Below are 15,416 nucleotides of genomic sequence, written 5' to 3' on the forward strand. Positions count from 1 at the left end.
ACTATTATGCACATAATTTATATATATTATATATATTAAGTAATACATATATACATTTAATATTATGTATATTGTGTGTGTGTGTGTGCAGTGCTGGGGATTAAGCCAGGACACTTTAAGTTCTATTAAACTGTATTTACACACATTTTTTATTTTTAGTACCAGGAATTGGGTTAACCAGTGAACCACATCCAACCCTTTTTATTTTTGAGACAGGGCCTTGCTGAGGCTGGCTTTGAAATTGCAATCCTCCTCCCTCAGCCTCCTGAGCTGCTGGGATTACAGGCATGTGTATACGTTTTTAATAGGTATTTTAATACACATATTTGCATATACATACATGTGTACCCTTAATATGCACACATATACATATATATGTACTTTTTTAAATACTGAAAAGCCTACAGTTGGGATACCTTGAGGATGACCTATTTCTGAAAGATGAACTTGCTCCCTCCTCATCACAGATGCATTTTATACCTCCATCCTACCACTGTAAAGCTCAGCAGACTATCATTGTTCAACCACACCTTCTGCAGCTTGAGTACAGGAAACACACATACATTCAATCTACCATTCCCCATGGTAAATGCAAACACACACACACACACACAGAGCACTCATTGGTCAAATGAGAGTAAAAAAAATGTTCATGTTACCTTTATCAAATAATAAACTGGGATACTGGTCATGAGTTAGTTAATTCTCTGAATTTAGAAAAGTCACATAAACTTTGATCATCTAAACATAGTAAAGAAACAACTGAATTGAGCCGGGTTATTTTGAAATTATGAAATTTAGCCAGGTGAGGTGGCACATTCTTGTAACCTCAGTGACCTGGGAAGCTGAGGCAGAAGGATCAGAAGTTTGAGGCCAGCCTCAGCAACTTGGGAAAACCCTATTTTAAAATGAAAAATAAAAAGGGATTGGTAGTAGAGTGTCCCTGGGTTCCATCCCCCATACTGCAAAGAAAGAAAACACAAAATTCTTAAAATGTATGTGCTCCATTCAATTGTTAAATCACAAATTTATTTTATGGCAGGTAATGAATGTTAACAACTCAGTAAAACTACATCATCAATTGCCCAGAATTACTCTGTTAGTGGATGATTTTTCCTTCAATGCTTTTTAAATCTTATTTTCACAAAATCTTGTAATAAAATTTCCATGATCTATTTCATTATTTTGCAGCTGGCTATTAACTACACTCAGACTGAACCTCTTTTTGAAAACTTTAAAATGTCAGCATCCTTAAGTTTTTGTGCTTTAATTGTATATTATCTACTAAATTAGTCAACATTACCCTATTTTAAACATTATTACACATCTATTAAAGTCGTGTCCACCTGGTAGTGTAACTCAGTGGTAGAGACCATGCTTAGAATGTATGAGGCTCTGGGTTCCATCCCCAGAATTGCCCTTACCCTGCAACAAAAAAGTTGCATTCCAACTTCAATTCTTATATATTTATCTTCTCAGCCAAATATTGAAAAATGTTTATAATTAATATTGTACTGATCATAGCTAATGGAGGAATATTGTTCTTTTAAAGATCCTGGAGAATGTCAATGTGAATTTTATTTGCCCAAGTCCTTTATGGGTTGTACTGGGGATTCAACTCAGGGCCTGGTAAAAGCAAGGCAAGTATTCTACCTTAGACCACATCCCCAGCCCCTTTGCCCAAATTCTTATAACCAAGAGAAATCTTTAATAGTAATGAATAGATAAAACCAGCATTTAAAAAAAAAAAAAAATCACACAGGATATACAGGGTGTCTTTATACTAAATTAAAACTTTATTGAATAAAGAACACTCTCCAGAACACAAGATCTGATGGACCAGGTCTACATTAAATGCAATGAAGCTGAACATGACAGTAGTTTAACATGGAATGTCAAACACATTAGTATTTTCATTGTACAAAACTGTTTGTGTAGCTGATGTGCAAGAAGAATAGTATGATGATATTCAGCATTTTCACCAATCATCTGTGATGAGTTTAAAAAGGCATTTGAAGAAACTGGTAGATGTCTTCAGCATATAGTTCAAATAAATTAGTTTCATGTGCACTACTGAACCTCTTTCAACCTCTCTTGCATTCCAAATAAAATCTTAGTGCAAACATCAAAGTTGCTGGTCACTCCAAAAGACTGTCAACCTCATAAGAGAATACAAGTTCTGAATTAATGTGTATTAAGTAGGACAAAAATCAAGAATACCAGTTACTGCAAAATTCATTTAGGCACACTTAATAGTCCACTCTAAGCATTTCTTCTAATTCTCTCACATTAATGACTAAAGCCTGTTTACAGTACTAAAATTCTATCATTCAAGCATCAATGATTATATTTCAGAAAAAGAAAATCATTCATTTCAGTAATAGCATTACTGCTACATTCTAAAAAAAAAAAAAGAAAGAAAGAAAGAAAAAAATCATAATTAACAAAACCAGTATCCATAATAGAATACATGGGGAAAAACATTTTAGGAAAAAAATAATGTGCTTTATTTGCACAGCAGGAATTATATAATGTAAACACCATATTGGCCCACACCACAAAATCCATGAGAAAGGTTCAAATTTGAACACTGTGTGTGCATTATTTTCAAATCTGTGTTTGTGAGTTTATACTGAATCTGCTTGTACCAATACATGAGAAATTAAACACACTCTTCAACACACATACACATACAAGTGATTGTTAAATATTGAGCATGGCTTGCTTCCCTGACACTAAATCAAAGAAAATGCTAAGTGACATCCCAACTGTTTTAAAAATGTTTACAGAAACCATTAAATGAATGTGAATAGTAGTTGAGGAATGAAGAAAAGTGATGGCAATGATATGATGAAAGTGGATGCAAAAAAAATACTCCTGTATGGATGGCAAATGCATGGGACACCTTTTTCTGTGGGCCTTGTCTGAACTTTCAGTTGTTACCAAGAATTAAAAAAAAAAAAAAAAAGTAGTAGCACAAGTCCTTTGACACCTGGAGGATTGAAAGTTTACCTTCAAAGTGCAAAATTTAACAATGGAATGTTTTAGCAGGGACATAAGAACAATCTTCTGTCTTTTTCTTGTTGCAAAGAAATAAAATGTTCAGGAAGTATTTATTCCTGGCCAAAGCTATTTCAGTTTCTTGGTACAACAAAAATTTTAAAAGTATTTAGCCACAATGATCACCCACTCTTTCACATACACAGAACCATTCTTAGGGGTGTACGTTGGGGAGAAAAAGCCCTTACCTATGTATCACCTAATGCAACTCTGCTTTAGAAATTAAGTTCTTTGAATTCACTACGTTAAATATCCACATGTACCTCCCTTATCCCCTCCCTCTCCACCCACCTATCCCAGACACCCCCTGATGAACCTACATATTCTAAAGTCTTTGTTGTTTTCTAAGCCTCATGACTAAGGCTGTTGAGTACCACCTCCAACTGGAACAAAATTAACACCTAGGGTGCCCTTTCTACAGCACCTTTTTTCTTCTCCACAGTTAGTGGAATTTTGATGCTCAAGCCTGATCTAGATCTCCAGGTCATCAGGCCGAGGTCGGCTGCTGGCACGGCTGCTGGCTCTGCTTGAAGGTCGCTGGTCCACGATGGCTAGTGGCTGTAGTTCATGTCCAGCAGCGATTTTTTTAGAATTCTGGTTGTCATCCGGGAAATCGAAAGGCTGGGCGTGGGAGTTAGAGATGGTGCTTCCTGCCTGCCCCATTCGGTTTTGTTCTGCGCTGTAATTAGCCCAGTTTTGCTCACTTGCTTGCTTGTTATAATTACGGCATGAAGAATTGTTTCTGTCGCCAGTAACCAGCTTGTACCCAGGAGGAGACATAGGTGACAGGGGAGCGGTTGGTGAAGAGCAGCCATTGAAATAAGCATATTTTGGAGATCCACAGTCTTTTGAGGGGCTCAGTGGGCCAGTGGTAGCGTGGTAAGGATCACTCCTTCCCTTCACACGATCCTTAACGCCCTTGAAGAAGACATAGAAGAGTTCAATGATATTCAAGGCAAGAGACACCAAGGACACCACCAGCATGAAGATGATGAAGATGGTTTTCTCAGTGGGGCGAGAGAGGAAGCAGTCCACTTGATGTGGGCAGGGATCTCTTTTGCAAGTGTAGACAGCACTCAAGCTGAATCCATAGATGTACCACTGGATCAGCAAGAAGGCCACCTCGAAGACAGACTTGAAGAGGATACTGATGATGTAGGTTCTCAGCAGCCCTCCTCGCATCTTCACTTTACCATGCTCCTCGATGCCATACTTGAACTTCTTTATTTCAATCTGCTTCAAGTGCATCTCCACGTTTACCCCATCAGTTTGGGCAACTTTGAGCTCCTCCTCCTTCTTGTTCAGTTTCTCTTCTTTTCTCATCACATAGAACACATGAGCCAGGTACAAGAGTGTGGGTACAGACACAAATATGATCTGCAGGACCCAGAAGCGCACATGAGAGATTGGGAAAGACTTGTCGTAGCAGACATTTTCACAACCAGGTTGTTGGGTATTGCAACGAAAGGCAGACTGCTCATCACCCCAAGCTGATTCAACTGCTGTCCCCAGTAGCAGGATTCGAAAAATGAAGAGAACAGACAGCCACACCTTCCCTCCAGCAGTGGAGTAGGCTTGGACCTTGTCAAGGAGTTTGCCTAAGGCACTCCAGTCACCCATGATGCCTGGATACCTCCTGAAAAAAAAACCAAGAGACAACTCAATGATTACAGATTGTAAATTATTAGCTTAATAGATGGTATCTTTTTTTTAGCTGGCAGCGGAAATATTGCAAATTGTTTCCTTTTAGCCTCCATCAAAAACAAAACAAAAACAAAGTTCTTCCTAGCACATTTCCACTCCCAGAGTCTCACTCTTTTTTTTTTTTTTTAAGATAAAATTTGATCTGAGAAGCAACAGAGCCTATGTACAGAGGCTGAACTGCAATCTTAACTTGCAGAAGATGTATTACTTGCTCAACTACCAAATTGCCATGTGACCTTAGAAGCTGTCTGTGCTAAGTGCCTCTGCTTATTTTATTTGTTTGATAAATGACGACAGTTCTTGTCTCGTAGGCTTGTGTCTGGATGCATGCCTAAGCAAAATGCTGATGTGTTATTCAAAATATAGGTATCTAAGAACTCAGGCAAGAACACTCAGGAACACACACGCATGCACAACCTCGATCCCCAAACTTTGATGCTAGGATGAATCACTTTATTCCTAATTTTATTCTGCAATGTGTCTTCATGGTACATTAAGAGTAATTAGTGCATAGTCTGTATCATGGTTATTTATTCTTTTCTCTCTCCTTATGCAGTAACATATATTTCAAGTCTGTCTTCTATCAGAAAAAAAAAAATGTTATGCTGAAATGCACCATTTGGACAGTATCTCATTATAAACAGGAACCTACTTTCAAAAACAAAAACTAAATGTGCATAACATTTCTAGGTAAAAGTTCAATTTGGCCAGGCATGGTGGTATCATGGTACATGCCTATAATTCCAGTGACTTGGGAGGCTGAGGCAGGAGGATCTCAAACTTGAAGCCAGCCTCAGTAACTAAGCAAAGTTCTAAAAGAAGTTACGATGTGAGATAGTGATAAAGTACCTTTGGGTTCAACCCTGAATACCAGGGAAAAAAAAAAAAAATCAATCTGTCAGTTTGTCTCCATACTACTTATAGACTGTGAAGTGAAAAAAGAGGAAGCTGAAAGGCTGTAAGATATATTCAGCCACTTGGACAGCCAAAAGACTTATAGTCCTTAAGTCAAAGCCCTTTAATACATTGAAATGATTGCAATGGCATTTAAATTACACACCTGAAATATCAGCTACTCAGGAGGCTGAGGTCAAAGGACCTCAAATTTGAAACCAGCCTGGTCAGCATAGTAAGAACCCATTTCAAAAGACAAACAAAAAAGTTACAAGCACAGTAGACAGTAAGACTGCACTAAAGCCAGAAAAGTTTCCATGTTTTGATATGGCCAATCTAACAAGAGCTGAAACATGAGAAAATATGACACGTGTCAGAAAACTACAGAGAAGATTGGTTAATTTTCAGGAGAGTAGTGATTGCAGGGTTTAGAAAGCAATAAAGTAAACAAAGATTATTTAATAATTAAAGACAAGCAAAACAAAGACTTTCCAAGCATTCAGTAATAATGAATTGACAAGTGCAACTAAAGTAGAATTGTGTAGGCTTCTGACAAATGTGTTCACTATCTGAATATAAAGGGGTTTCTCATCTGGTTTTGAACCAGAGTCATATTCTCCTGTAAGTAAGAAGTAAATGAAATACAGAGGTGTTTTCCCCTCACCATCCAATATTACATTTCTTTCTAATGCTTGTATGTCATAGCTATGGAGATCATGAAAAAATGAAACGGAAATCTGAAAATCTGACCCAGGGTTTCCTGGATGAAACAAAGAAGAGATGGTAGATCCATAAAGCCAAATTATATACCAACTAGTAATAGATGGGTATCTGATAATATGACAGCTCAGGGATTGGTACACAAATGAGGAAATACAGGTGTGAAGTGGGCGGGCAGGTTACAGAAATAATGCTTTCCCAATGATCATAAAAGAAGGAGTTTTCCTTCTACTTTAAAGAAGGGCCATTTGGGATTCTGATGTGGCAAACCAGAGAGTGAAATTCATGTACAAAGAGTAGTCAGACAGGTCGACAAAGGGTTAAATAGCCAAGGGAAGGCTTGAAGTGAGAGGAGTAATTTAGTCTTGATGGTCAGTTTTATGTGAGAGAATGCAAAAGAAAAAGCCTACAATTTAGCAGAAAATACTAGACTGGGAGTGAAGAAGTACAGGCCACGAGGGTCAAACAAACACAACAGAATTTTTGGAGCCATATCAGTAGACAGTTTCTATGTGATGATGTGTAAATTGGCTCCAATTCGGTTTGTAAAGAATTACAATATTTTGCCAGTGTCATCTGCTTTTGTTTAGATATTCTAATTGTTGGGGGGGGGGGAATAACAAAAACAATTAAGTATAAAATGATAAGCTATTTGCATACATCTCATCATATTCAGACAATAATAGATCTCAAGGCAAACTAAACATGGTTAGAAATACAGCTGGGCACAACAGCAGTTTTCATTTTAGTCAGTGTCTCATCATTATTCAAAGTAAAATGATTGTGTAGATGCCTGTGGAGTTCACCCCTGAGTTCTTCACATTCTATGGAAAATGAAATTTGACTTTCACACAATTCTAAGATTCCACTATGCTATAGAGTGTGAACTAGTTCACTGGGTACTTGTTCTTTTAAACTATCCCATCAATTTAATTGCAATGTTGTCTTTTCTTTACACACCCACACAGTAGTCATTTGCATTAATGAGTTATACTCTTTCATCTGAATAAGATATGAATTATCCAATTGGACACCTTGTATTCTGTAACATGTAGACACCTGTCATTACCACTATCATAGAGACCATCAAATGTTTCATGTGATGGTTCATCTTGCAACTCCCAAGGAGGTAACAAAAATAGCAAGCTTTTTACTGGTAGCTGTTCACTTGGCCAGGAACCAAGTATCCTTTCAACTAGTTATTCCATCCCTTAACCCCGGTTTAATATTTTAATTTTCCAAGTCTTAGTTGAAACATTAATGTTCTTTCATTATAAGGGAAAAGTATGCTTATGTTTACAGAAGCCCTGGCATTGGTTTACAGACTATATATTGCAAGAATATTCACCAGGAGACAGGAACACAGTTCTTCATTTCATTCAGGAGTCTGGGCAGCTGAACATATCCTGTATATTCATGCCTACGCCTCTGCGTTCCTATGATGCAGCTTTATTTGTAGATCATCATGATCTAAGGGGTTGTGTACAGTTCTCATTAGGTCTTTTTTTGCAAGATGGAAATCTTACTAAAGTTCCCAGGCTACTCTTGAACTTGTGATTCTGCCTCAGCTTCAGGTATAGTTGAGTTGGGTTTACAGGTGCAGCCACCACTCTTAGCTAGTAGTAGCAGATCTTGACAGCAGCTGGATAACACCATGCCTTCTGTATGCCATGTTAGGTTGCATTTTCATTTGCTCTTCATGGCCCCCTAGACCACTGCTCAAAACTACAGTCACCCAGTGTGACCTCCCTAAGGACTTTGTCCCTTCACAGTGGTTCCTGAACTGCATGACAATCACTTGGCACATAACATTCCTGGCCCTCACCAGTTGGATGAAGCTAGACTTCTGGAGGGTGGGGCCTGGGAAATCAGCTTTTAATTTTTTGTTATTTTTTTGAACAAATGTCCCAGGTGATTTTGAAGTAAGATTACAGAGAAGCAAAGAGTGCTTTCCCAGCATTTTATTTTATTTTTTTCCTGTTCAAAATATTTAAGACTGAGGCAAATTTCAGAGAAGTAGAACAGACAGCGCATCTAACAAGTCAAAGCACTAGAACAGTGGTTCTCTGGGCACTGGGTCTCCCACTCCCTGCATCTTTATCTGCCACTCGCTGAGAGGATAGTGACCTAATCTCTTTAATCCAAAGGAAATTTCTTAAAAATTAAACTTCAGTTTTTAATTACTTTTGTCTGTCCCTTTTGCTAGAGCCTCAAAAACAAAGGCTGTAGCCAAGTGTTTTCATGTCACTAATATCCTAATAATATATATTTTTTTTATTTTGCTGGGAATGAACACAGGACCTTACACATACTAGGTAAGCACTTTACAACTGTGTTACACCCTCATCATATTATTAGAAAATATTTTACTTTTAATTTTTAAAAAGAGACAACCATAATGGTGAGTGGAGACACAAATAAAACATATAGTATTATTAATAACTAAGGCAGGGTTGCATTTCTTTCCCTTCCTTTCTTCCTTCCATATAGGGGATTGAGCCAGGGGCACTTTACCACTTAGCTTTATCCCCAGCTTTTTAAATTTTTGAGATAGGGTCCTACTAGGTTGCTGAGGCTGGCCTCAGCCTCCTGAGCCTTTGGGATTATAGGTGTGGGCCACTGCAACCAGATCTATGAGTTTCTCATATATTAAAATCAAAAGTTTTATGCCCCACACCCTCCAATGCAAACTTTCCTAATGCTTTTCTTTTAGCTTTGATAGTAAAGACTCCTTGTTCCTAGTAGTAAATGTCTTTTGAGTAAGCTCAGATGTGACTCTCTCCACTAACACCACAGCAGCTATTCCCTTTGATAATATTCAGATGCACACATGATTAATATAATCCATATCCTGCCCATCAGGGAGGATCTACCTTCCAAAAGTAACCGCACTATGACCCATTCTTAACTGTTTTTGCTTGTCTTTGCTTTTAGCCCGATCTCAGCCATTACTACCTCTTTTCAATTTTCACGTCACTGCCTTGGTCACTGTGATTGCCCACCTATTCTCAAACAGACAGTCCAAAAGGAAAAACACAAAAGAACCATCAAAGATGCTGATCTTACAGCTTACTTCTTCCCTCATTTCAGGCCTTACTTCATAGCCAAATTTCCTGACCACCAAATATGAAAACAGAAGCGTCCTTTCCACAGTCCTGTCACTTCCTATTCCCCTTGTCCCACTTTAGAATAGCTCTGACCTCTACTCAAAATAGCATATATTTGCTTATTGTTTATCTCCTTTCATAAAGTCTTACTGAGTGGAATGTGAGCTCTGGAAGGGAGTTTGTTCAGTGCTGCATTTCCAGTGCTTAAAAAAATAAGAGATGCTGCATGAATCTATCCTGAATGAGTTAAACAGGGCTGTTCAACAACAACAACAACAACAAAGAGAACTAATCTCCTGGAGCCTGTAATGTGCAAAGAAAAAGGCCCCCAGGTCTCCTTATTTATTTTTTTTAATTCTTTGGGAGTCTCTTAAATATGGTAATACATCTCAAACTTCTGAAATTTTGAATTCATTAAGGAGGACTTTAGAAGAAAAGATTATTGTCAGCATCTTTTATTACACTGTTAAATTTTCAAGGGATAATTGCTACAATACAAGAGCTTTGTTTGTTGAAACAACAGGCTTCAAATTGTTGCTGGGCAGGCAATAGGAATGAAGTAAGGAAAGAGCTTCTTAAATTTATTAGATGGAGATTCTAGTTATGGTTAGTATACGTGAAGAACTGCATTAGGTATCGTGGATGTTTATTCAGATTCACTGTTAGGACATAAGAATTAAAACAGAGCAAAAAAATAAAAATGAACAAAACAACAACAACAAAATCACCCTGTACTGTTATCCCCCTAATTCAGGGATATTCTGACTTTGATAATGACACATGATTTTATTGTAGCCAAGAACACTATTGCAAAAAGAAACAGCCTATTTAAAATTGTGTTTACTTCAAGAATGACAAATATGAGGGAAGGTTAGGACTCTGGAAAGGGAAGAACAGAACTGACATTAAACCCAGTTAATGTAACATTAACTGAGTCTAGACAGAGAGTTATTTGAATCAGATATCACAGAAAACATTCCCAGTTCATTTGACAACACCCTACCTTTGCTTCCTTATACCTGGATAGTAAGCCTAGTTCTCTGGCCTATCAAATGTATTTGATGGAAACATCTATTCAGTTAAAAGTTCTGCCGCATGATTCCCTGATTATTCTCCCATTCCTTTGTGTAAAGATCAGTTATCTTTACATTCCCAGAGGTGTGTGATGGGATTGTGGCACTGAACTTCCAATTTTACTTGTGGTAGTGGTAGTAGGAAGCAGCAACACACTAGAACAAACCAAAAAAGTTTCTTTCCCTAACTTGTACCCCTCCTTTTCAGTCATTCCATTATCAGCTTCCACGGAATGAGGTGAGATAGTAGTGGAGAGATTCCATCCAACGAGTGGAGAGCTTTATTGAGAGCTTTCCTAGTTCAACAGCTATCACTCAACTCCCCCACCAAAAAAGTTTCTTAAGATCAACTTAGGTGTGCCAAATAAAAACACTGTCAGAACCCTTAGGCTCAAAGCTATGCACTTCAATTGTGATCCAGTACCTTTAAAAAACAACAAAAAACTACAACAGCTTATTTCTATCAGTTCTTGATGTTTCTATTGTCCCTACCCTCACTTTCACCTCCAAATTGATGCCTTTTAATCAACAATCTTACTATTATTTTGTAATCACATAAGCACATCCTTAAGATCATCACAAGTTTATTAACAGTCAGCACTGAATGAGAACGCATGCAAGTGAAGCTCTTAGTAAAACCTCAATAAAGTTTACCTATTGTTCTTTAAAAGATCCTTAGATATTGCTCATTTATTTTCTAACCTTTGTATCTTAACTAAAATGATGAACAAACATACATTTTCTAAAAATTATTTAGAAACCTGTGGAAATTTGGATGTAAAATTCAAGGCATTTTACAAAAAAATTAACCATGGTTTGAATTTTGGCAGAAATTAGTCTATACACATACAGCTAAATGGTGAATTAAGATAATTAAGGGAAGTGGAGAATTAAAGCAGTTTTCCCAAGAACGCAAAAATTAGTTGTTGTTGTTGTTTTTTTAAAGCAGCTGTAGGGATTTTTTTTTTCTAAATTATCTATATTACATTAATGATAAACTCAAGGTGATTAGTTCTTTTCTTTCTACAGCTGAACTAGATAAACTTCAACACATCCATTCCAACAAATGAGAATCTTGAAGGGAAGTCAGAACAACAGGAAAGGTGGAGTAGCAGGTATTAATCACTGGTGACTTTCCTATCATTCCCTTCCCTTGGGGTATACAAAGGCTCTCAGCCTCATACTAAGCTATACCTCTGGATATTATAAAAGAATGACAGAATGCAAGGTATGAGGAACTCTCTGACTTTCTCTTTGCAGGAATTGGAAACATCTAAGTGAGGAAGAAAGCAATCCTTAATATCCGAAAACACACCCGTTTTTAAATTATTGCTGCCAAATATCTTTGGAACCCTGGTTCTCATTGGAGGTTCAGTATTGTAGGGATCTCAGCCATAAAGGGCGAGGAACTGAGTGGATGGGACAGCTGTGGTGATACACTTCAAAAAGTATTAGAAAAATATGGAACATTTTAACAGTAAAGAGGAGCAAAACTTTACAACTGTATTTTCCAGGAAAAAGACAGGTGGCCACGTACCCTGACTTTGGGAAGGATTTCACACATTGGAGAAAAACAGTTCAATAATTCAGAATTCAACACAGTGCCAGGACACAATGTATTGTGAATGGTACAATTTTCACTCAATTTGGCCTACTCAGAAGAATTAATTATTCTTCCCCCAGAGGTATTTTCTATCTTAATTGGCTTATTTTATTCTTGGGAGTGGGTTAGTTTAATGAGATCTCCTCTGCAGTACTAAAGGCTTTTCTTTTCAGGAATCCTTGCATAAAAGTGAAAATTAGGCATCCTCATCGGGCAAGGTGGACGGAGTAGTTTTTTTTTTTTTTTTTTTTTTTTTTTTTTTTTTTAACTATGCCTATTTTTTCAGAGAGTGAGATTCAGCATTTCTCTTGACATTACTACCTTGATTTGGGAGCAAAAGGAAATTTTAAGCCCACCTCCAAATAAAGCCACGTCTGCTTTCAGCTGTTACAGTATCTTACAGCTCTCTTCCCATCCCCACTTCGTACCTCTAGAGGGAAACCGAAGCACCTCACTCCGGGTGACGGTGAATACGCTTTTCCGTAAGCTTTATCGGCGATGCTCCTGCCAAGGTCAGCTAGGTCTGAGAAGCCCGTGTGGGCGATCCGCTGCTGGGAATCAAGGTTTGAGTTTCCCAATCACGGACTGATTTGCCTCAGGACGTCATTAGCTCTCGCCCCATTTCATCCAGGGTCTTTCTTGCCCTCCCTCCTCCGTCCCCGCCCCGCCTCATTCTTGGGAAGTTTTAAGAACTTCCAGAAAAGTTACAAGTGCAGTTTACCAGCACGGTAACTCCCAAAGGTGTTCAGGTTTCCTTACCAAGGTTTATAAGGAAGGATTCATTCGACTAAGAGAAAAAAAGAAAAACCAAAAGAAAACAGACTGCGGGTGGGACGGGGCTGATAAGGGTGGGAAATTAGATTGACAACTTTAATTAAGTCAATCATTTGCTCTTTTAACCATTTGGCAACTAGCCCATCCCTCCTCCCTTCCCTCTCCCCTCCCAATCCCGGTTCCTTCCAGTGGCGGAACTCAGACCTGCATTCAATTTGACTTGTAAAGATTGAAGGGAAGAAACATCTCAAAAAGCCCCGAGGCTCCGGACAGTGAAGGAGCCAGGCGCAGCCGAGCAGATGCTAAGATGGCAGGACGCGCCCGGCCTCGCGCCGCAGCAAGGCTGGCATTATTATTGGCTTTTCAGCATTCCCTGGTGTAAATACTTCAACGACTGGGTCACACCAAGAATCTAATTACTTTAGTCTGTAGATTTAAAAAGAACAGAAAATTCTCTCCGGGCACCAAAAATGCACGGTTGCCTTTCTGGCTAGCAGGATGTTGTTATCAAGCCAAACATTTAAAAAATAATGAACCTTTTAAGCAACACATTAGCGTATTCTTTGTCTACTGCCTACCACCCTGGCAGTTCCAACTCCAAGACAATTGCGCCAGAGTTCCGAAGTCTGTTACAGGTTCAGACAGGCTGAAGCAAGAGTGAGTGAGGGGGGTGAGCCGGGGAGGTAGCTCCCATTAAAACATTTTAAAATACATTTCTTTTTCCTATTCATTCGCGGAGCTCCCGTTTTAGGAGACGATTTTTGGAAACGCATCCTAGCATACACTCTTTTCTAAACATCTGTTCCCTTCCTGTAATGTAACCACCACCCATTCAAGGTTTCTCATCTCATGAGTTGCCAACGTGGTGAAGTAAAAAAAAAAAAAAATGTTGGCTCTCTGTAGGGTCTCAAATCTTTCCACAGTGATGGCTAACACAAAGTTAACTATTCACTAATAATTTTAAAGTCCTAATATTAATAGTGGGGTATATATCTTTTTGTTTAGTGAGAAAAATTTTAGGAGGGAACCACGTGGAAGTCAAGTAGCCACAATGTTTTAACAAAGCACTTGGTTACAAAAGAAGTTTGCTTTGCAAGGCTACAGAACACCTATCAAGATTTCCATATGAAAAAGCACGAAGTACAGAATACTATAAGGAGAACGCTAAGCAAATTTGCACTTTGTTTTTTTTGTCAGTGAAACCCCCAATCCAGGCCCCAGCACCCCTCACCCCCAACCCCCAACAAACTACAGAGCACCTAGACTATGATCGATTACCAAAAAGTAAATAAAATTATGCTTTTAAAAGGAAGAATCAAGTATCCAGTAAATTAATTCTTATTCTAATTAGAAAGGCTCAAAACTTTTACCTGTTGCATTATCAATAGAAACTTTTGAAACAACCAAAAGTACAAACTCCCTACATTCAATTTAGCATTGACTATAGATAGGCACTTAGATTTCATTTCAAAACATAAATCATATTTACATTTTAGACACTTAGAAACTCTAGAAGTTTTACTAGGAGAAAAAGAAACTAATAGGTAAAGTGGTTTTTTCTTTTAACTTACTCTTTCGCTTAAAGAAGTGAAGTAGGCACTCCAAGTGATTGAATTCCGTGGAGGATGAAGTAAAATGAAAAGGCAAGTTCAGGCACTCAGACCTGGCTATTTAAAGTTTAAAAGTCTGCTGCTGTTTGGTACTTTCCTCACGCCTTCCCCCCAATGAAAGAAAAGTGCTGATACCTCGTAAAAGCTTTTTTCTAACTTGGAGCACAGAGCTTTTAAAAAGTTTCAAGCCACTGACTCAACTAGGAGGAGGGGCTAGAAGGAAGGGGAGGGGTAGAAGGAAAGGCGGGAGGAGGTTGGAAAAGAAGCTGGTGAACGTGAGGCAAGAGGAGGCAAAGAGGAGTAGCCAGGTCAGGATCAAGTCCTGGCTTAAATTTGCTGACCAAAAAAAATAAATAAATAAGATTGCATTAGAGACATGAATGCTACCTCTTGGAGTTACTCCTTACAGATTAAAAACTGCTGATTTTAGTATTTGTTTCATCCAAATCCTAGGACAATGAAAAAGCATATCTTTTATAATAGCACACTTTCTAAAATAAAATTACAGAAAATAAAAGTGGGGGAGAAGTATAGACAGTGCAAACTTGTTTAATGTTGACCAAGGTGTGTGAAGTTTGAGGTGGGTGTGAATATCTTATGTGATGATCTAATTCCTTTCCTCTTAGTAGGGACAATTAACAAAGGGAATGGTGGAGATGAGAGAGAGATTTCAAAAACAAAAAGTAGTATGTCTATCCACAATTCATCCCTCAATTTATTGACTGCTTTGCATTTTTACCTTTTCCATTTAGCAAAAGGAAATGAAATATTATCTATTATGCATAACATGTAATGTTTTGTATATATGAACTAAATATATATGTATGTGGATATGTGGGGGAGTTGTACTGACTATGAAATCTTGATATAT

At 38.0% G+C, this 15,416-nt stretch overlaps 1 protein-coding gene across 1 annotated transcript; it reads right to left on the reverse strand.

The window, feature by feature from the left end:
• Window positions 1-1,766: 1,766 nt before the first annotated feature.
• Gja1 (gap junction protein alpha 1) lies at window positions 1,767-14,743 on the reverse strand. Its single transcript, XM_027953028.2, has 2 exons — window positions 14,507-14,743; window positions 1,767-4,696 (listed from the first exon to the last, which is right to left on the reverse strand). Exon 2 carries the CDS (start codon window positions 4,678-4,680, stop codon window positions 3,532-3,534), a length of 1,149 nt encoding a protein of 382 aa, XP_027808829.1. The 5' UTR covers window positions 4,681-4,696; window positions 14,507-14,743; the 3' UTR covers window positions 1,767-3,531.
• Between the last annotated feature and the right edge of the window lie 673 nt (window positions 14,744-15,416).

This window comes from Marmota flaviventris, chromosome 6 (assembly GCF_047511675.1).
Source record: "Marmota flaviventris isolate mMarFla1 chromosome 6, mMarFla1.hap1, whole genome shotgun sequence".
In the NCBI taxonomy this organism is placed as follows: domain Eukaryota; kingdom Metazoa; phylum Chordata; class Mammalia; order Rodentia; family Sciuridae; genus Marmota; species Marmota flaviventris.